This window comes from Bombus pyrosoma, linkage group LG10, assembly GCF_014825855.1.
Source record: "Bombus pyrosoma isolate SC7728 linkage group LG10, ASM1482585v1, whole genome shotgun sequence".
NCBI lineage: Eukaryota > Metazoa > Arthropoda > Insecta > Hymenoptera > Apidae > Bombus > Bombus pyrosoma.
The window spans coordinates 13,081,005-13,103,636 of NC_057779.1; the positions used below are offsets into that span (position 1 = coordinate 13,081,005).

At 26.5% G+C, this 22,632-nt stretch overlaps 5 protein-coding genes across 13 annotated transcripts; 4 read left to right on the forward strand and 1 right to left on the reverse strand.

The window, feature by feature from the left end:
* Nucleotides 1–307: 307 nt before the first annotated feature.
* Nucleotides 308–2,049, reverse strand: LOC122571763 (methyltransferase-like protein 22). Of its 5 annotated transcripts, none has more exons than XM_043735884.1 (6): nucleotides 1,868–2,048; nucleotides 1,563–1,717; nucleotides 1,331–1,459; nucleotides 1,067–1,252; nucleotides 812–979; nucleotides 308–741 (listed from the first exon to the last, which is right to left on the reverse strand). In XM_043735884.1, the coding sequence occupies exons 2-6, from the start codon at nucleotides 1,633–1,635 to the stop codon at nucleotides 455–457; spliced, it is 843 nt and encodes a 280-aa protein (XP_043591819.1). In that variant the 5' UTR covers nucleotides 1,636–1,717; nucleotides 1,868–2,048; the 3' UTR covers nucleotides 308–454. The 5 variants fall into 5 exon arrangements, with proteins under 5 accessions (XP_043591819.1, XP_043591820.1, XP_043591818.1 ...); XM_043735885.1 differs by having other exon boundaries at nucleotides 1,856–2,048; XM_043735883.1 differs by having other exon boundaries at nucleotides 1,876–2,047.
* Nucleotides 2,050–3,053: 1,004 nt separating this feature from the next.
* LOC122571758 (protein disulfide-isomerase) lies at nucleotides 3,054–6,156 on the forward strand. Its single transcript, XM_043735875.1, has 8 exons — nucleotides 3,054–3,312; nucleotides 4,209–4,540; nucleotides 4,634–4,771; nucleotides 4,848–5,078; nucleotides 5,168–5,539; nucleotides 5,624–5,752; nucleotides 5,838–5,924; nucleotides 6,002–6,156. The coding sequence occupies exons 1-8, from the start codon at nucleotides 3,165–3,167 to the stop codon at nucleotides 6,050–6,052; spliced, it is 1,488 nt and encodes a 495-aa protein (XP_043591810.1). The 5' UTR covers nucleotides 3,054–3,164; the 3' UTR covers nucleotides 6,053–6,156.
* Nucleotides 6,157–6,860: 704 nt separating this feature from the next.
* On the forward strand, nucleotides 6,861–9,526 carry LOC122571756. The gene is made up of 6 exons (XM_043735869.1): nucleotides 6,861–7,394; nucleotides 7,474–7,612; nucleotides 7,697–8,025; nucleotides 8,391–8,732; nucleotides 8,811–9,102; nucleotides 9,162–9,526. Exons 1-6 carry the CDS (start codon nucleotides 7,206–7,208, stop codon nucleotides 9,413–9,415), a joined length of 1,545 nt encoding a protein of 514 aa, XP_043591804.1. The 5' UTR covers nucleotides 6,861–7,205; the 3' UTR covers nucleotides 9,416–9,526.
* An 88-nt stretch (nucleotides 9,527–9,614) lies between these two features.
* On the forward strand, nucleotides 9,615–12,314 carry LOC122571755 (dynein axonemal intermediate chain 2). Of its 3 annotated transcripts, none has more exons than XM_043735865.1 (10): nucleotides 9,615–9,957; nucleotides 10,026–10,187; nucleotides 10,294–10,552; nucleotides 10,599–10,873; nucleotides 10,955–11,114; nucleotides 11,177–11,369; nucleotides 11,453–11,588; nucleotides 11,644–11,790; nucleotides 11,860–12,075; nucleotides 12,170–12,314. In XM_043735865.1, exons 1-10 carry the CDS (start codon nucleotides 9,769–9,771, stop codon nucleotides 12,209–12,211), a joined length of 1,779 nt encoding a protein of 592 aa, XP_043591800.1. In that variant the 5' UTR covers nucleotides 9,615–9,768; the 3' UTR covers nucleotides 12,212–12,314. The 3 variants fall into 3 exon arrangements, with proteins under 3 accessions (XP_043591800.1, XP_043591801.1, XP_043591802.1); XM_043735866.1 differs by having other exon boundaries at nucleotides 10,620–10,873; XM_043735867.1 differs by lacking the exon at nucleotides 12,170–12,314 and having other exon boundaries at nucleotides 11,871–12,050.
* Nucleotides 12,315–12,524: 210 nt separating this feature from the next.
* Nucleotides 12,525–22,459, forward strand: LOC122571750 (jouberin-like). 3 transcript variants are annotated; one of them, XM_043735837.1, is made up of 8 exons: nucleotides 12,525–15,325; nucleotides 15,826–15,974; nucleotides 16,722–17,075; nucleotides 17,982–18,137; nucleotides 18,765–19,213; nucleotides 19,296–20,605; nucleotides 22,191–22,227; nucleotides 22,322–22,430. In XM_043735837.1, exons 1-8 carry the CDS (start codon nucleotides 13,348–13,350, stop codon nucleotides 22,413–22,415), a joined length of 4,527 nt encoding a protein of 1,508 aa, XP_043591772.1. In that variant the 5' UTR covers nucleotides 12,525–13,347; the 3' UTR covers nucleotides 22,416–22,430. The 3 variants fall into 3 exon arrangements, with proteins under 3 accessions (XP_043591772.1, XP_043591774.1, XP_043591775.1); XM_043735839.1 differs by lacking the exon at nucleotides 22,322–22,430 and having other exon boundaries at nucleotides 12,526–15,325; nucleotides 22,191–22,271; XM_043735840.1 differs by lacking the exon at nucleotides 22,191–22,227 and having other exon boundaries at nucleotides 12,527–15,325; nucleotides 22,322–22,459.
* Nucleotides 22,460–22,632: the final 173 nt, after the last annotated feature.

Below are 22,632 nucleotides of genomic sequence, written 5' to 3' on the forward strand. Positions count from 1 at the left end.
TATCATAGGATAATAACATATTATAAAATATATTTCAGTGGAAATTATAGTACTCCTACGGAGTAATCTTTCTTTCTAATTTTAGCATGTGAAATATGTACATATATACCGAAATACATGCATACATAGACAACCACTAAAGATATTTAAGAAAAATACATTTTTTAATGAAATAGCTAATTATGATATATATACAAGTATATATATTTTTGTCACAATTAAAACGAAAACAAGGATTAGAAAGGTCTTACTTTCATTCATAACGTTATAATAAGTTGTATTAAAAGTTTTCAAAACTTCTCTGATATCCATATATAAATATTTTCTCTAAATTTATTTAAATTTAATGTACAATTATAATATCTATGAACACATTATATTACTTAATACTGTTTGATATTTCTCTCATGTTCATGGATCTGTTACTATACTATATGTTATATGTTCAATTATATTATTTACTTAACTTGTTTTTTATTTTTATGAGAACCATCTGTTCTAATCTATTATATTTGAAATATTGTGGAAAATCTATTTTAATATATTCAACATGCCAATTAAATTGCTTTACTTTAATAAGATCTAAGAATTCTTCATACATTGGAGCAGTAGTTTCCATATTGGCTGTAGTAAAAACATATCTTTTCTCCAAAGTAATATAAACAACTTTCTGTACATTTGAATTTAAAAGTTCTGTTAATGTTTGAACAAATCCTTTCGTTACGATTTCATCATAAATTACTATAAACATAAAAAATCATTAATCATATCTATGTTATTTTTATTGTAAAAATATAAATTTATAACTTACCATCAGCAGCTAAAATAATAGCTGGTTCATTTATTCTTTTTTTGTAAAATGTAAGCCATTTTAAATTCAAGAAATCTAATCCTTTAATGTCAACTTTAGACTTAATATAAGCTTTATTTCTCATAAAGTTTCTATGTATTAATTTCAATATCCCTTTCACATCAATGTCTAAAATGTAAGAAATACATTTACATTAAATATATGTGAACAATATTTAGTGTAATAGTATTATATTTATTTTACAAACTTTATTACCTGTACAAATTACTTCTTTTGCTAGGAAACTAGCTACTATGCTAGTTAAGCCAACTCCAGCACCTAATTCTAGAACTACCTTATCCCTAAATAAATCAGGATTGGATAAAATATAATCAGCTAGCAATAATGCACCTCGCCATACTTGCAATCCAACATATTGTAATTCTGTAGATATATGGTGTTCTAAAAATATTAATATATAATTTATTACATTAAATAATGTTTTCTGATATCTGGTCAATTCTATATATAAATTTATACCTATTAATAATTTTCCTTCTTGTTGCCTATCTATATCTATATCATCATCATTATCACGAGTTAAGCCATTAAGACATTTTGGTTTAATCATATAGGATGGATACTTAAAAATAAAGTTGGATATTACATCTATAAACATATCTTATGATTATATATCTTGTTACGGTTATATAAAAATTAGTACTATGTATTAAATATGACATTACAAAAGTTAAGAAAGTAATAAACTTACTGTCATTTTTACATTTTATATAAGAATTTTCATTTTCTGTAAATATTTCTGATGTTACTGTATACAATGTCATCTTTGTTAATAAAAATCCACTAATATGTAAAAATGATTTTAATTGTCTGTTTTAGATCACCGCATATGTATCTCTAATATTTCTAAGTCAAAGAAATAATGTCAATATAAATGATCTCTGAACATTATACTTGTTAATAAAAAATAATAAAGCTAGATTTGCATATAACTGATACACATTTCTATCTAAAAAATAATTAAATATTGCTAAATATAATTACTTTTCGGTATACCTGTTTACCTGAAATGTTATGCTTTTATGATGAAGTTTACATAATACAATATTTCACAATGAATACATAGTTAAACTGTGACTTATTGTTTTAGACAGTTATATTATATTTGCGCTTATGTAATGTGTTATTGCATATAAATATAATTTCTGAAATATTTTACTGTTGTATATGATTTTTGTAATACGTATTTTTAAATTATAATAAATTACTAAACGTATTTTGAAACTTTTATGTAATATAGACAATTCAGATATTTTTTATTATTAAGCTTTTTGAAATTGAAAAATTAAAAATAAATTCAACGTTATAATTTATTTATAGGAGGAAAAATATTTTATTTGTTACGATGTACAAAACTTATTACATTACGTAAAAAATATTATAAGTCATTTTTTTTTATTTAAATATTTTACTGAAAATAAGTATAGTAAAATATTTGCTTTTTATATATATATATATATATACAATAAATAGAGATTTAAATTTAATTGTTATATATATCTGAATTTAAATATTTTACAAAGGGATTGATATTTCAACCTTTTGAAATTGGATAAATGCATACCAATGACGTAAAAATGTAAAGTAAAATAAAATTTTTAATAAATTTTTTAGCAAGAGTAAGGAAGATATTTCACATATATATTACCTTGGCAGATTATTATAATAAAAATACATATTAAATATTAAAATACTTTTTTATTAACTAATGGTTACATATTTTTTATGTAAATATACATCATTAAAAGCTATTATTAGTTTTGTAAGCCATGACATTATTACTAGAAATGGAACGGTATTTGGTATTCGGAGTAACAGAAACAAATAAGTACTCTTTGTTTCCTTCATACTTAATAGTATGATATTATAATAATTATATATATAATATATTGAAAAAGCAAAAAATAATCGTAAATTTGAATTTATATTAAAATAGAACGCAAAATATATTTATCTTCTCTGTGAAATGATAAAATAGTATGATTAAAAAATAAATTGATATCCTAACCCTTGTACAGTAATCTTAACATTAACATCCTACCGGATTCTTGAATATTGCGTTGACCAATCAGCAGCTCCCACGATGAATGTGATGCTGATGCCACGCATTAACCACGATCTACCAACTGTATAGTTCTCTGCATCACTGTATTTGATCACTTTGTCCGTATTCTTCAACGAATGGTGTCGGTGACTATAATCTTAATATTGTAACGGTAGAATCGCTGTATTTGCTGTATTTATACCTGTCGTGGCATAACTTATCAGAAAATAACATTGTTTCCATTTAAAGATGAAGTTCTTTGCATTAATATTTGCAGTGACTTGTTACCTTACTTTTACTTTTGCGAAAATTGAAACTGAAGACTCGGTTTTGGTACTTACAAAAGATAATATCGCAGAAGCTATCGGACAAAATGATTACGTGCTTGTTGAATTTTGTGAGTAGTAGTTTTACATTTTCTTTTTAAACAGGTTTCTTAATTATATCTAATGAAAAATTGCAATATTTATTTTATTTGATATTTTTATATGTTTAAAATATAATTGAAGCTGATCCAGATGCTTGGTTCTTACACGTCACCATTTAGGAGCCGGTTTTTGAGATCGAGCACACTTGTTGACATTATTTCATTTTTATTTCATAATATATGATGGAATGTTTGTCGAATGTATATGATATGAATTAAAAACTTTTATATATAAAATTTATATATAAAAATTATATATAAAATTTGTATATATAAAATATATAAAATATATAAAATTATTTATTTTATGTCATGAATATTATGCGATTCATTTAGAATTATATTCATAATCCTATTAAAAAATATATGTGTACTACATATTAATGGCTTACTGTACAAATATTGCATGTCCACTTTCTGTGGAATTTGAATTTTATATCTAACAAATAGTTCTTAATCATTTAGTACTCACTTTTGTCATTTTATGTTCTTAAAAGAGATCAATCCACAATTTGCAACCAATTTTATAATAGCATTGATAAAGATAAATACAATACAATATATGTGCAATAAGCCATCGATATTTAGTTAGGTTAAATAAATATATAAGTAAAGGATGTACAAGTCACGATAAAATATATAAAATTTATTTAATATTTTGCATAATTAAATTTAATATACGGATAAATATTTTGTATGTGCTTTAAATTGTGATCTATACCCTGTTATTACTATACTTGCTTAATTTTTAAATTACAATTTTATAATATAGTGATGACTTTTTAATATAATAATTAATTGCATAATTATGTCACAGAAACATATTTTAGTTACATTAATAATTTTTTATGATTTTTAATATTTAGATGCACCATGGTGTGGACATTGTAAAGCTTTAGCACCTGAATATGCTAAAGCAGCCAAAAAGTTAGAGGAGGGTGGTTTCTCTGTAAAATTAGCTAAAGTTGATGCAACTGTTGAAACAGAATTAGCTGAGAAGCATGGAGTTCGTGCATATCCTACCCTTAAATTTTATCGTAAAGGTTCAGCTATTGATTACAGTGGTGGTCGTCAAGCAGATGATATTATTAACTGGGTAATAAAAAAGACTGGTCCAGCTGCTAAAGATTTGCCAACAGTCGAAGAAGCTAAATCATTTATCGAGGCACGAAATGTTGCCATTGTTGGGTTCTTTAAGGTATTATTAAAATAACAATATATTTATTTGAAATCTTTGTTAATTGTATTATAAAACGCAAAATGTATATATGTATTTAATTATGTTAATTAGGATGCAGAATCAGATGGTGCAAAAGTATTTTTAGAAGTCGCTAATGCTGTTGATGATCATGTATTTGGTATAAGTAGTAATGAAGGAGTTTTCAGTGAATATGGAGTAGAAGATGGTAAAGTTGTTTTGTTTAAAAAGGTACATTAATTTTAATTTATTCTATTTTTCTTTATAGATATGTTAATAATATGATGTATGTAATTTAATGTTTTAGTTCGATGAAGGCAGGAGTGAATTTAATGACGAACTTGATGTTAAAAAATTACAAAACTTTATCTCTGTACATGCATTGCCTTTAGTTGTTGATTTTAATCAAGATACTGCACAAAAGATATTTAGTGGTGATATTAAAAGCCATCTGCTTGTCTTCCTTAGTGAAGAAGCTGGTCATTTTGAAGAATATGTAGAAAAGATTAAAGAACCAGCAAAGAAATTCCGTAAAGAGGTATGTACAAATATAAATAATGTAGATATAAAGTAATGTATATAATAAATAGTATCATCATAATAATAATATTTTATGATATTGTACAGGTTTTGTTTGTAACAATTAATGCTGATAAAGCTGATCATGAACGCATTTTAGAATTCTTTGGTATGAAGAAAAATGAAGTACCTGCTATGCGTATTATACAACTTGAACAGAATATGGCTAAGTACAAGCCAGAAAATCCAGAATTATCTAGTGAAAATGTTTTGGAATTTGTAACTGCATTTGTTGAAGGCAAATTGAAAAAACATTTGCTTACACAAGATTTACCTGAAGACTGGAATAAGAAACCTGTAAAAGTTCTTGTTGGTACTAACTTCCATGAAGTTGCTTTTGATAAAACGAAGAACGTTTTAGTCGAATTTTATGCTCCATGGTGTGGACACTGCCAACAATTAGCTCCTATATATGAAGCAGTATGTTTCATTTACATATTTTTCACTTTTGCAACTTATAAAATGTTTTAACAAATATTTAAATATAATGCGATACATTTCTAGCTTGCAGAAAAATATAAAGACAGTGAAGATTTAGTTATAGCAAAAATGGATGCTACTGAAAATGAATTAGAAGATATAAGAATTGTTAATTACCCTACGATTACTCTCTACAAAAAAGAAACAAATGAAGTAACGATTTCAGATTTATTAATATTTTAATATTTATGACAATCTTAGTAACATTTATAATCGTCCTAAATTAAATAAATTTTAGGCTGTATCATACAAAGGTGAAAGAACACTTCAAGGACTTTCTAAGTTCATTGATTCTGATGGTACTTATGGTCAAGCCCCAGAAGAAGTTCGTAAAAACTTTTAATTCATTTTAATTGTATTGTAATAATATAAGATTATAATTTATTTTACGTCATTTTGCAGGCTCAAGAAGAAGATGAAGATGATGATGTGCCAAGAAAAGATGAATTATAGATATATATCATTATAAAAGAGCAAATTTAATAATTTCTCATAACTACTGTTTATAAACTTTGTAATTCTGCTTGAAAGATATTAATTTATAGAAGACTTCTTAATCATTCATTTCTACTTAAATTTATGAATCAAGTTCTTTCAAATTATGCAATTAATTGCTAAAAATTTATTTACAATTTTCCATATGTTCATATATATGCATACACATTTACATATATATGTATGTATATAAACATAAATATATGATTGGCATATCTCAATTACAATATATACTGTATCTGACTGAGTTTCTAGTGTGATAAATTGCACATATAGATAAAGCAATTTATTTTGTACGTTTTACGTTTAAAATGTATTTTGTCTGAATGTCTGATATGAAAATGAACTGTACGTCAAAACATTCTTCACAATTAGGGTAAATACGTCATTGGTATCGTTCTTATATTTTTTGTAACTTTGCCCTCTGAGAATTATAATATTTAGATACAATACCTTTATCTTGTGATGTTGATGTATGAAGGACATGACATATGAAAAATCATTAAGCTAAGGTTTTCGCAAAATCGTAAATCGTGTTTTATTTTTATAAGAAAACTTCGTTTTTTATTAAGTAAACACACATACGCGTTCGTACAATAAACACATATTAAAAAATATCTTTAATACAGTAGGGTAGCTATTTTAAATAATCATATTATCAAAATTTATCGTTAATAAATACATTTCCATTTACAGCATTTATAAAACTATAACGGTTTTACGAACATTTAAGGTAGAAACGATTTTAATGTTTTTTTGAGTTTAGTTAAGAAAATATTTTATAAAATGAATTATATATATATATATATATATATTTACCTTTATCTCATTTCCACAAATAAATCCATTAAATCACAATATCTGTTTTACTTAATAATATGTTAAAGAAGATAACACATGTATTAGAAAGAATTGTAAAATATATCATAAATATATTGTATCTACACGATATTTTAGTACATAAGAAAACCAGTTAACACTTTGAGTGATATTTCACTTTTTTATTCTCTTTTATACTATTCTTAATCTGTAATCTATCTTTTTATGTTACTTATTGAATTTTTATTCACCGATTTTTATCTTTGTTTGTTAGAAACAGCAAGATTTGAAAATGACAATGGAAGACTCGTTTAATTTTTCGAAACTGACCAAATTTTTACATCAAACCTTGGTATTTACAGAAGAAGTAAAGAATATATTAAAATCAAATTGTGATGAAGCAATGTATTGTTTAAAACCATGGTACACGGAAATACATTCTCAACAAGAAGTTAATAAAAATATTTGTACTTGTGTCAAAGTAAGGCCGTTATAATATAATTGTTTTATATAATTTTTTATATCAAAATTATGTTCATTTCTTTTTTTCTATTTAAAAGTCCAAAGATGAACTTCAAGAAATTGCTGCAGATATTAGTAGAACATTGATACAAACACAACAATTGCGAGAAAAATTATCTTCTAATATCACGGGAAGAAAAACAAAATATTACGCTTATGAATGTTTCCAAGAAACTGGTAAATATTTAAAGAAATTATTAAAGTTATTTAAAAAGCAATATATTCTTTATCTTACTTAATTATTACGTTTGTTATCAATAGTAGGAAATAAAAAACAAAAAAAGGTAAAAAGTTTAAATATAAGCAATAAAGATATATATTCGAGACAAGACCTTCCTGGTATAAAATTAAATGTTGAAAAAGCAAGTATTGGTAAAGGAGTACAAAATGAAGTAACCCAAAGAGATGCACATATGACATTTAAAAAAGCGAAGAATGCTAATAAACAATCAATATCGCACTCAATAAAATCGTCAGAAAGCAAGAATTTCCTTGTAATAAATAAAAAGAATATTAAAAATATAACGGTCCTTAAAGACATTAATCGCAAAATGAAAAATGATGTTAAATCTAATACTTCCATAACAGAGGTAATTTTTTGTGATACATGTATATGCATTATTTTCTATATATTATGCATTAATTGTATTCGTCTAGTTTTAATAAAATTTGAAATGTAATAATTTTTATTATGAAGCTTATCATATATTCTATTTACACAAAATACTTTTATTTACATAAAGATTGTGTATATTTAGTAAATACTTAAATATAAAATATCATGAATAAACAATGTTCTAAAATTTTGACATTTTTTAGCTTCATTATGGTTCAAGATATTTTACATACAGCAAAATATAAAACAATATCAATTTTTTTATTATATGAGTGTCTCCAAATTTAATTATTGCATATTTAAATAGTTGCTATTTAATATATTTTTGTTTTTATACAGTCAAAATGTATTAAATTTGGTCAAAGAAATTCTGCAGCATCAACTAGTGAACTGAAATGTCTAATACAGAAAATGTCAATTAAATCTGATAATTGTACACTTCTTAATGAATATAGAATGAAGTGTCCATTACACGAAGATACAATTTCACAACGTACTTGTGGACAAAATTTAACACTTAGGACTATTGTAGATAGTTTAAATACAATTGATATCCCTGAAGAAATAATTAAGTCACTGAGAGTTTATCATACATATTTGAATACTGAATGTACAGAAAGATCATTCAATGAAAAACAACAAAAAGTGTTACGTACATTTTTGCTAGAATTTAATAAAATGGTAAGTAAAACTTATAAAAGTAAACTATATATATCTATATATATACACCATATATAAATATGTAAATGTATATTACAGGATGAAATTGCACAAAAACAATTAGCACACAAGAGTTATATAGTAACTACACTTCTTAAATTTATTTCATTATTTCAAACTCTTTTCTCTAAAAACGTAGGAATTGATGTAGAAAATATTAGATTACTGTACACAAAATTAAGATCTGCATGGAAAATTTATGAAATGAACGAATTCAAAAATAAACAAATTTTGAGAAATGATATATGCAAAACATTACATACTATTTCTAATGTAACAGAATGCATGTCAAATGGACTTTGGAATCTTTTTTATAATCAAAATCTTGAAGGTATAATTGTATTTTTTTTTTATAACTAATATGGTATTTTATCTTATTTTGTTTTCTAGGGATGTCCAAAATATGTTGTATGCGTTACACAAATAAAGATCAGTTATTACTCTTCTTTGATGTAATGCAACAAGTACAACATATACAATACTGTGATGATTTAATGAAGATTATTGCAGAAGATGTGCTTCCTAACATGAACATCTTTCTTGATTGTACTCAATTAGAATATGTAAAAATATATAAAATGATTTCTATTCTTTACCAAGGTTTAAATTCAAAAATTCCTATTTTAGTAAGGACTGATAAATAAAGATCTTAACATTTCTTATTATTCAGAAATTGAGCATTGATACATTTATCATTTATGTTACTATAGCAACTAGAAAACAGAAATATATTGGTATTATTTATACATGCAGTGTATGATTTCAATGTAATATACTGACATAGTTTTTAATATCAATAAAGTAAATCTAAATGATTAATTTATAAATGATAATAATAAGTGTTATTTTAATTTTTTAATAATTCATTCTTTTATATTAACTTTTTTGAGATCATATTTAAAAGTATATTTAAAAGTAAGTTTAAATAAAATGCTTGTATGAGTTATTTAGTTTATTAAATAGATTATTGATTAGATTAAAAATGAGAATTTAGGACATGAAAAACATCAATATGCAATACACTTATACAAAAAAGAGACTACAATTTGGAAAACAATGTAACTTCACAAATTATGATAAAGTAGAAGCTGATATTAAACCACATGCAGAATCTATGACTCACTATACTCAAATAGATCCTGTAACTCAAGGAACTCAATGTAGCAAGATATATTCTGTTCATGAGGTATAAATTGGTGTTGAAAATTATTTATGTATATATATTATTATTGTTATTGTTAACAATATATTTAGGTAAATACAAATACTGCAACATTCCGAGATAGTGGTATATATCATTCTGAAGGTGGTTGGCCAAAAGATTTAAATGCGAAAGATGTAGAACAGACAGTGAGATATAAACGCAAAATAGAAAAAGATGAACTGTATATTCATACAATGCTTCAATTATTGCCTGTAATAATATTTGTTTATATTTTCAACTTATTTGTTTAACTATTTTACTATAAATGAATCCATGACTACGCCAATTCAATTCCATGACAATTCCAATTATTTTTAGCCGATGGAACAGTGTATTTTACAGAATAATGTTTGTAATATTTATGAACAATACTTCAGTTATATGGAACCAGTTTCTTTAATACAACGAGTATATTCACGTACAGTGAATGTATATCGTGATATTTTACCAATAAAAAGACAAATAACACATCTTTCTTGGTCACCGGATCAAGGAAATCGTTTTGCAGCTAGTTACTGCAATACTGACTTTAAAAACGCAATAAATGACAATCCTCAGTCATATATTTGGGATGTAGGTAAGTTAAATAAAAAATTTCAGGATATATAAAGAAGACTGAACAGATTTATGGTCCAAATTTATAGAAAATCCAAATACGCCTTGTGTAATCTTAAAACCATTTTGTCCAATTTTAACATTGGAATATAATCCTAAAGATAGTAATATACTGATTAGTGGCTTAATGACTGGACAAGTGGCTTGTTGGGATATTAGAAAAGGGTCAGAACCAATTGAAACAAGTTTAGTGGAATTTAGCCACAGAGATTTATGCAACGAGGTGTTATGGATAAATTCTAAAACTAGCACAGAATTTTTCAGTGCTTCCAAAGACGGACAAGTATAACAGGATACAAAATGAAATAAAAAAAGGACATAAATGTAATATGTAAATTAATATATAAATGTAAATTAATTACAGATAATGTGGTGGGATATCAGAAAATTACAAATGCCTACAGAAACATTGGTAATAGATTTATGTAAACCTGATGATCAAAATATTGATAAAGCAACTGGGATTTCAGCATTACAGTTTGAACCATCTATGGGTACACGTTTTATGTGTGGTCTTGAAAATGGTAACTAAGAATTTTAATTCACATACTTTTATTTATATCCTGATATATTTATTTGTACTTAGGTATAGTAATATCAGGAAATCGCAAAGGGAAAACTTCAAGTGAGAAAATTGCAACGAGATTCAAGGCACAATATGGACCTATAATAAGTTTAGAAAGAAACCCAACATTTGTTAAAAATTTTTTAACAGTTGGTGACTGGACGACAAGAATATGGTCTGAGGATTGTAAAGAATCTTGCATTGCATGGACACCGTGAATATATTTAAAATCATTTAATTTACATTTATATTAAAATTGACATAAATTATTAAAGTTTTATTCAAATTATATTTTAGTGGTCATAGAGATTTTTTAATGGGTGGAGCATGGAGCATAACACGATTTTCTGTATTTTTTTTAATAAAAATGGATGGAACTCTGGATGTATGGGATTTGTTGATTCAACAAGATTCTCCAGTTCTTAGTGTGAAAGTATGTCCATTTTGATGTATTATTCATATTTAAAAATTAATATAACATATCCTAGGTTTGTGATGAAGTGCTAACATATATAAAACCACATGAACAAGGACAATTAGCAACAATTGCTAATAAGAAAGGAACAACATTTTTACTTGAATTTTCAGAAGCATTAACAGCTAATCAAAAAAATGATAAACTTTTATTTACAGCAGTAAGTTCTATTAATATTATAATATCTAATTATATTTTTTCATCACATTCATATAATTGAAATTAACAGCTTCTTGATAGAGAAACACGCAGAGAAAAGGTAAAGGAAGCTAAAAATAGAGAACAGAGATTGAAAATGAAATCCCTTCGAAATATCAATACTGAAACTGAATGCACTACAGGAAGCACAAAAAATGATGAGGAAGATCTAAAATGTTCTAATTTTAATACTAATGATGCAGTACTAATACATTGTGAAGAAGACTATGATAATGCTATAAAGGCAGTGAGTTTGAAATATTCTTAAAGTAGATATATGTATATAGTTCAATACATACAAGAATAACAGTTAATTTTGTAATTTAATTATACTTTATTAGGAATTACTAAAAGAAGAGGGAACAAATAATGAAATATCATAATAAATATGCAATGAATGAAATAATAAATGAATTTTTATTATATGTATATAGATTCAATAAATTCTTATATTTCTGTATCTTAAATTTATTTTGTTTATGCTATTACTTTGGACATGCATATATTTTTAATTTGTTTTATTATAATCTCATTACAATCACTTAAAAAATGATTTTACAATGAATAATTACATATAATTATACTAGTGCTTGTACCATATTCATAGTAAACAAATATTTATTATATTATAAATATTACATTATAAATATTTGAAAACAAAGATTAGATTTATTTATATTGATTGTTGTACACCTGTATCATAACGGCATAAACTGAAGTTTCCGATCAATTTTGATACCTGCCGCGTGTTAGTTACGGAGAACCATATATTAGTATTTTTTTAACTATTTATTTTTAAATGATTTATGCGTTTAAATTTCATCTATAGTGTGCATATAAGTGTTATAATGTAATAAAAAGAATTAATTGCAATGTAATGCAGCATACAATTATAATTTTCATAGAAATATAAAAAATATAAAATTATACTTATATCTTTAATATGTTCAAAAACTCACTGCATAAATAATTTAACGCATTCGATTAGTGAGGGAGAGTCAATGATATCAATATAAACATTAACCAAACAAATTTTAAGAATTGCAGATGAAGATTCACATAACCTCTAAGAAATTTTACTTCGAAGAAACAGATACGAAGAATAAAATAAAATATATTTTTGCTAGTAAGACGTAATAAAAGGGATGATATAGAATTAATTCACATTATTGCACAATTCATTCAGTAGTAGGAAACATTAGAGGGCAACAATTTACAAAAGATTTTATTTATTTTTCAAATAAAATATTTCCAAAAATGTATGGTTTATTTGCTTCACCATCATGATATAATATGTTTATTGTAAATACACTTCACACAAAAATACTAATAAAATGCAAACAGCATTATTTGCAAATATTTATTAAAAGGAAACAAAATGTAATTATATTAGAAGATAACATATAGAAATAACTCGAATATAGTTCAATAATTTTAAAAATCAAAATTCTAATGAAAAAGATTCCATTACTATAAAGTCTTAATTAGACTCACAATTCAACTGAAAATAAAGTGGAACATGGAATTGCAAACTGTATTAACAAAGAATAGGAAGAAAAGACAAAATGAAACGAATCTACGACCGCTCATAAATAAAGCTAATTACAAAACTAATTTTCAAGATAGCGACAATGAGCATTCGTTTTCTAATAACGCAAATATCACAGAATATATGGAAGATTCTTTCCCAATGTTTAATAGAGATACGTCCAAATTATTTACTAATACAGACTCTATGAATTCATCGGAATTTGCATCGAAATCAGTGGACGTTATCGTTGATATTCATCAGGAATATAAAGAAGAAAAATCACATGATAATAACATCGAACATGATGGAGCATCAAATAAGAAAAATTCATTTCTGAAGGAATCCGAAAATGTGAAAGCGTTTTCGACAAAAAATATTTTTCACGAGAAGATCGAGAAATCAAAAACCAATTCAAAACATGAAAATCTTTCAAGAGACGATGATGATATAAAAGTCGTAGATTCGTTAGATTTGATAGAAGAATTTGGAGAATCTCCGGTCGCTAAAAAAAATGGAAAAGAGATTCAAACGGTGAGTAATAATAAATTAAGCGATAAATTAAGTAAAAAGAATATTAATCAGTCGTCTGTCGAGGGAAAGTTACATGGCAGAAAACAATGGATTACGCCTAAAGATGAGAAAGAAGAAGTAAAGAAACCAACGAGAAAACGATGGTCGAAAGATAACACCGTAATTCGATTACCAGAGACCAGGAACACTTCTTGGACGATTGTATCTTCAGAAAGTGCATCTTCGCTTGTTCAACGTTCAGAGAAACCACTACCAGCAACTAGATCGTTCTTAAAGAAATCATTGTTCGGGTTTGATAATGAGGCCTTCGATTCGGAAGAAATTCTCACGATTGAAACTGATCATAATCGAAGCAACCCAAAAATCAGGATGAAGAGAATGATTCACGATCCAGAACAAATGGAGCTTTCTACTTTCGATAGTCGAAGCATTCGAGATTCGTTGAGCGAAGAAAATAAGAGTTTCAAGGAAACAGCGATTGTGACCGAAGATTTGAAGGAGTCTGCAAATTTGGACAGTGAAACGTCTGAGAATCGAAGGAGGAATGCAATATTAGATGTTGAACGTATTGATAAATTTAACCGCGGTGATATATCTTTGAAAGATAGAAGGAATCGTGGATTAAGAAATAAGAGAAGTTTTGCAGAAAAGAGTAACGAAAATACTTCTAATATTTCGAATAGCTCTCAGAGCTTGGAGGAAATCACTGCGCAATCGGATGACGATTCTAAGGAAGTATCGATGAAAGATGATCGATTTTTGATAAGAAGTGGTCGAAAGCATTTCGTTAACAGTCGAAGGCATTCCAAGGAAAATTCACTACCTGTTACTGAAGATGATCTCGATGAAGATCGTTTAAAACATTCTAATCAATATTCGGTGACTACTTCCGAAAACGATGATTTTGACGAAAATCGCGCTAAAGAAATTAACAATGAAGCTAAGTTAAAAAGGTCTAAAACAAAGAAAAAGAAATCGAAATTTATAGAACATCAGTTGCAGAAAAAAGACAAAGAAAAGAGGCTTTCTAAAAATTTGACGTCGAATGTCAATGTCGAAGAAAGTTCAAAAAGGAAGAAAAAGAGGAAGAAGAAAGACGATATAAAGTATATATCCGTAACGATTCATAGAACAGATGTGTTGAAGATTGATTACGTGACGAAACATCCTATGGTTAAGGTTCATATAGTAAAGGCTGAAAATGGGAAGTATTTGAAAAATGAACATGGTGCGTGTACGTATTTGCAGCCTGTAATAACTGGGAAATTTGACTTCAAAGAAAATAAGTCTATAGTTCCGGTATGGGAGGAAGAACTTATCTTCGAACATGATTTCAAAGAGCTTTTGAAAATTGATAATGAACAGGTTGTGATACTTTTTGAAATCGTCGATCTTCTGAGTTTTGCCGAGGCCAGCTTCAATTATGATAAATTTGGCAAGTGTTTTGGTTACTATATATGGCATATATAGTTAATATCTAACATTTAGTTTAGAAGAATTAAGAAGCTTATAACAAAACGACCACCCTTCTCCATGCTTATATGTTACGATATCCATGTTATAATACATTTCAGTCCTTTTTAACAAAATATATATAGATAATATTAAACAAACATATTTATTATATTTATTATTATTATTATTAATACTAATTACTATAATAATTGTAATTAATACTACATTAATTATATTTTATATTATAATTAATTATTTTTAAAAAACCACTTAATTTTCATTCGATAATAAGTCAGAACACAGACTATTTTTCATAATTTCGATTTCACAATGCTATGAGCGTCGTTTTTGATTACTGAAAAGGATTATCATCTTAAAAATCGATATATCTGATAAGGGTCATCTTTGCTATAAACTTCTCCATTAGTTGTAATTAATTTAGGATTAAAATTAATCGTTTGATCTTATTCGTTAAAATAGGTCATGAAGGTTGTTGGTACAAGGTTGCATGGGCGTTTTTAAAACCTGTAGGACGAAACCAGGTGTTACATATTAACAAAAAAGTCAGATTACAACTGTATAAACCTCGAAAGAATTCGCAAAAATTTGATAGATTTCATACGTGTGAAGTAAGTAATTACTAAGTGAATAGGCATAACGTAAACATTATTATTTTCGTCATTATTGACTCGATCAAAGTCCTTTTTTATCCAAAATACGTAACATGATTTTCTAGGACTACTTTATCTCCTTTCTATGTAAATTTTTAAGGTCAACTGTAATCTTTTATATTTTCTCTTTGCTTATCAGACACTGCTAGCAGGCGTTGAAAAGAATTTAAAATAAAGATATTTTTATATTTTAATGTGAAATAAATTTCATTTTAATATGTACATATAAAATTTTGATATATATATACTATTATTGAAATATAAAAATGTTTGGTAATCATATATATATATATATATATATTTTATCTAATGGAACAACACAGTAGTAAAAATATTTCTGTATATAAGATCAGTTATCAAATTGATATCAAACGCAAATATACTTACATTATCTGCTAAAATGTAATTTAGTTAGAAGATTACAAATACAGATACACAGCGCGATTTTATTTTTTATTAGAATTGTCATAAGATATTAATAATAAAATGAAATTTACTTCTAAACATTAACACGCAATTTATTACCTTTGGCATATTTCGTTGTCAAACGATGTATGCAGATAAGATTAAGGAGAGATTATTAGTTTTATTAATTTTAGCAATTATATTTGAAATCACTTGAAACTTCGATGATTCGTTTATTTGATTCTAATATATCATTGATGAGATTTTAAATACTTTGAATTTTCCAATTGAATTTTCTAGGTGTATACGTGGTGGAAATCGAACGTCCGAGAAAAGTATCCTAGCAGTTTATTTGTTACCGCAAAATCCATCGACCAGCCTAAATTAGAACCTGTTCTTTATCGGCAATTATCGTTATATGATTTATCCAACACACGTAATGAATCACATGGGGTGTCTGTTCATACTTCAAACCCTATAAACCTGCCAAAATGGACTAGATTAGCCGCACAGTCATGTAAAATACCAAATGAAATTTTCTTCGAAACGGATATTGGCGAAAATGGATGTTTTTACATTGCTTTTAGTAACGACGGCAAATATTTGGCTTGTTGCTTTTCCGAAGAGCACGACTATCCCATTCTCGTCTACGAGGTGAATATTAAAATTTTTCATTTTTATTAATACGAAGGGTAAAAGATTTTGATGCGATTACATATCTTCTTCTTATTCCTACTACGTTCTTTCGGTTATTTTCGATCCAATTATATTTTTTTAAGATTAAAAAATATCTTTAATTTGAACAAAAATGAGAAAAGTATGACTGATTTCTCATCTCAATTCTATATTAAGACGTTACAAATTTTTTCTGTTCGCTAAAATCAGAGTAAGATTGAAATATAAAAATTCGAGGTTTGTAGCACAATTAAACAGTAAAAAGTGTAATACTGAAGAAATAATTCCAAGTATCATCATTAGTATATTTATGTTGAGTCCACATCTTATGATAATTTTCAAAAAACCCAGTTAAATATTCTTCATATATTTTATTTTTTTTAGTAATTGTTGTTCAAATGATCTGGATTGTTTAAATATTAGATTATATTTCTTGTGATTTTAAATTGTTTTTATATATTACAAATCAATTAAAGGGATTAGCAAAACATTAAAAGTTTTAGCAAAACATTATTTAATCCTTACATGTTCGATTGTATCTTTGTAAGTGATTCATTAACTAAATGATAAATATATTTGTTTTTGCGAGAACTGGTTTCAAATTTTAGTACATTATGTCTTCTTTAAATAACTTCGAAAAACGAGTTTCTACTATTAATAAATTATACAAAATTTATAATTATATTATTCGATGATTAATTTCAGTGTGTGAGACCATTGTAATTCGTAACATTCATAATTTTATTAAGTTTGGTAGAAAACACTTTTATACATTGCAATAAACACAATTGTACAATTTCAAATTTGTCAAAATTTTTCCATGCGATGTTACATATTATTATATTATTTCGTTACGAATATTAAAGTTTTTTTAATTGCTGTTAGGTTGAACCAAAGAAGATCTACGTACGGTTTTCAGGACATAAAACTTTCGTTTACTCCCTCAACTGGTCCAACAATGATAATTATTTGCTTTCTGTTTCATCTGATCAAACTGCTCGTATTTGGGATGTACAGAATCGAATTGTAGAACATATACAAGTAAGAATTTAAATATTTATTAGAAGATAACAGAAGGTAAACGAGATATGTTCATTTCGTAAAATTTTTAAATTTGGGTCTCATCCAACATTGATGTTATTATTAATATTATGTCTAAGTTAAAATTTATATTATGTTTACACAGAATGTCTCATTTCTTGACATCCTGAGTAGCGTTGCTATTACTGCCATAGTGAAAAATGTTTCATCTATATACATGTATAAATATATGTGTTAACTGATAAACTTAATCAGTTAAGCAGTGCATCCTGCGTAACTCCTCTTCCTACTCAGAAAACCTCCGTAATTTCCTTTTCCAACCTTATCATACTCTTTGTTTCTTCGTACATTTCCATAATCCCTCAGTCTTTTGCTTGTGCCTACCTACCTCAGCATCGCCTTCAACCCTCATCTGTCCACTCTGTTGAACGTCGCTTTCAAATCTGCAAATAAAAAAATACGAATACCCTCCCTCTTAGTTTATTCAACTCCTTGTTTATTAAGTAATGATTATTATGTTAATATATATTATCATGTTTTCCTTCTGTAGTTTTCACTCAATAATATAATTTATTTGATATCATGATGGTAATATCAATTGAAATTAAATTGTGTATCTTTCAACAGATGATGCCTCATCCATCCTACGTGTACTGTGGCAAATTTGATCCCGATATTTCTTCGATAGTAGTAACTGGTTGTTACGATCGCATAGCACGTATTTGGATAGAAGATAAGAAGTCGAAAAATTGGGATCTTAGCCAAGAATTAGAGGGTCACGAAGGATTTATAAATTCTATGTATTTCCAGAAGAATAGTGACTTATTAACAGCGGATAGTGTCGGAATAATAATCATATGGATGTTGAAAAAGAGTCGAAAAATATCATCCATGAAGGAATGGCACATATCACGAAAGATAAAGGTCAGAGAAATCGACGGTATAATAATTAACACAATTATTTTACATCCCTTGGAGTCCAGACTTCTCGTTCATTCAAGAAACAATGGATTAAGAATGTTAGATCTCGCAACTGGAGTAGTATTGCAAAAGTATAATAAATTGAATAATCAAAGGTATTCTTCATCTTATAATTTTACTTTTAATGATTCATTCTTGTCTGATTTCTTTTACATTATCTTTAAATATTTCTTGCAGAATACAATCAACAGCTTGTATTTCTCCATGTGGCAATTTGATCTTTTGCGGTGGCGAAGATTCATCTTTGAACGTGTGGAATTTAGAAACCGGGAATCTTCTCGCAAAATATACGTTTGATCGACATTATCGAGCTGTGACTTGTGTAGATTATCATCCATACGATCACATATTAGCTTTTTCGACTTTTGGTAGTCCTGCTTCGGTGAGAATTTTAAGATTTAATAAAGATGCTACGGATGAAGATATAGGATTAAAAATGATGAGAGAGACTGAAAACACAGTGAATAATAGCGATGTTCCCATGAGATTCCTAAAGACATCCGTAATGCCCAAAGAAAAATTAAGATCGAGTAACTCAAAGAAAGTAATCGAAGAGACTTTCCATACGAAAGAAAAAAGCTTACAATCTAATCAAAGCCATAATTCTAGTCTTCTTAAGTTTTCGGATAGTGTTTTCGAAAAAGATAAATACAGCGATAAAATGTACCATGATACAAAGATGAAACTTCAACGATTAAATGAAGCTGGACAAACGATGAAAAGTCGCAGTGCAAATCGTTTATATAATATTATTGAAAAGATTGATAGAATTTTATCAAATTCATCAAAATCGTCAGGTGATATTGAATCCGGGAGGAATTTTACCCTCCTCCAACAATCAAGTGAGAGTAAAGTCTTAACGTTTTTAAATGAAAACATAGAAAAACAGAAGAAGAAACTGAAAAAAAATAAGTCTGCGTATTTAACTATCGAAGATCAATCCAGTTCTTATTTTGAATCAAATACAACAAGTAGTGACAAACTGAAAGTTGTCGAATGTTATACGTTACAAAGTGAACGAACAAATGATCGAAATAGGAAGGAGAGATCGAGAAGCGCGAAGGAAATGAGAAACAGTAATATATCTAAGGATGACACAACGAAAACTTTTTCCGACAGCGCCACAAATTATCAGAAGATTAAAGTATATGACGAAATCACTAAAACTCTATTACAAGAAAATATCGAACCGGATTTCGCTATTGAAATGGAAGAAAATAATAAAAAGTCAATAACTTATAAGAGTAATCGTCTTAGAAAGGACGATTCCGATTCGACTGATAGTGCTGGAACATATATCATAGAAAAGAATGATGTAAAAGATAGCGATAAAGATTCGACGAAAATGTTTGAAAATAGAAATATAGATTTAAATGATACAGAAAACGATTCGAATATAAAAGATTCCAGAAGCGGTAGTTCAGTACTTAGCAATGCGACTTTTACTATTGAGAATGAAATCCCTATATCAACACCAAAGAGAAACGGTAAATCTAGTCTAAAATAATGCTTATTTAATAATATAGACATAAAAATCCGGTATTTATTACCATTATTTAATTTACAATGTCTTTACGTATTGTCATATTTTATATTTATGATTTTGTAATTTAAAAGGCGTATTATTTCATTACTTCTCATGCGTGTATTTTTCATGAATTGTTAATACATTTTAAAGCTATACAATGCAAAACTTCATTCCTGTAATAGTGTTCCTTGTATAGCTTATTAATAAATGTTTTGTTTAATACGTTTGTTATAATTTATCATGCAATGATTATTTTCACGACAATCAAAATGCGTTATAATGCATGTAATCACAATCATAACGCATTTTGCAGCTGTTCATGTAACTAGATTAATTTTTTTTTGTTATATGAGAATTTGTTAGCACTTCGCGTAATTTATATACTCATTTTTTTAATTGCTGAATTGATTGTACAATATTCGATTATAATATTCGATCAGAGATTAAATTAGAAATTTATTAACAATCATCTACTGACTTAATTAAATAATTTCATTTTTTAAATTATTGTTAACTGTCGATATCTTTTTTAATTAAAAAAATTTATTTTCAATGATAATACATTTAATTTGACAAACTTTTAAAAATAAATGTATACAAGATTTATTAATTAATATTTATTAATTACTTATAAAAAATGTAATATATGAATATTCTATTGAACAAATTTTTTATCATATACATGAAGTTGGTTCGACAGTTAGTCATAAATATCCGCGAAAAGATGTTTATATTGTCAAAGAATAATGTTTCACATTACTTTCGTGCAGTGCAATTAATGAATTAACATTAAAGTTATTTTAACGTAAATAAATCCTGAATCATTTTTGTTTCAAATATGGGATCTTTTTTTGGAAGAATAACTAAAGTTTCTGTGAAAATAATTATTCTTCCCTTTCTATATTTGACATATTTATATGGCACGTATTTATCGAATGTAATTAACATAGCGCTTGTAATTTATCTCTTAATCATATTTAAATTAAGTGGTCTAGAGATACATTTTGGAAATGAAGATGATGAAGAGGTATGAAATTTTTTGTTCATTAACAATAAAATTCAGTTCGAAATCTGAAGAATGCAATCATTTTCAGAAAGTAATTATTTTTTAATAGATATTCTGTATCAAAATCGATAATTTGTTTCTATTCAAATTCGATTTTAATTTTTCATTTAAGATTGATTTTAATTTTTCACATACGCATATTTCATGAATAACAAATCTACTATTCGCTACTACAAATAGTGTCTGCAGTAACAAAGTCTATCAATTAATTAATGCTTTTTTAATTCCAAAAAAAAAAAAAAAATAAAAAGTTGAGATTATTAGTGATTTATTCCTAGATTCGTTACATACATGTAATTAAAAAGTGAATCTCGCGAAAAAAGAGAGAAATGGGTAGTATATTGACAACTTTGGCTACCATTGGCATCAGCATCATTTTTTATCCTTTCTTATTCCTTTGCTATGTTTATATTCTTTTCATCATGATCGTTTTTAACATTGTACAATCATTCTATATTTTTCTTATAATGCTACTTAGCGGTCTCTCGGACAGTACAGTCATTGATTAAAATTATGTGAGTTATTTATCATTTATAAATAAAAATGTGATTTTCAACTATTTGTCGATTTATGTATTACACAAAGTTTGCATTATTGCATTACTTTCAGGACCTTGAAGATGCCGAAACTAATATCGAAACTGAAGATACTGCCCAATTACAAAATACTTAAAATTTTCTCGCGATTATCTGCAATTATGTAAAAAGAACTATATAAATTTATTATTTCATTCATACCTAACTAATTGAAATGTACAATATTCTTTAAGAAATACGTAAATAAAGAGTTCATTTTGATGAACAAAAGTATTAATTTTCGTATTCAATTTATCAGTAAACTGTTTTATAGAGAAGTTAATTTTTAAGGTTTTTATACATTAAGAGATTTATACATATGTATAGAATGATTTTGTGCCTGCC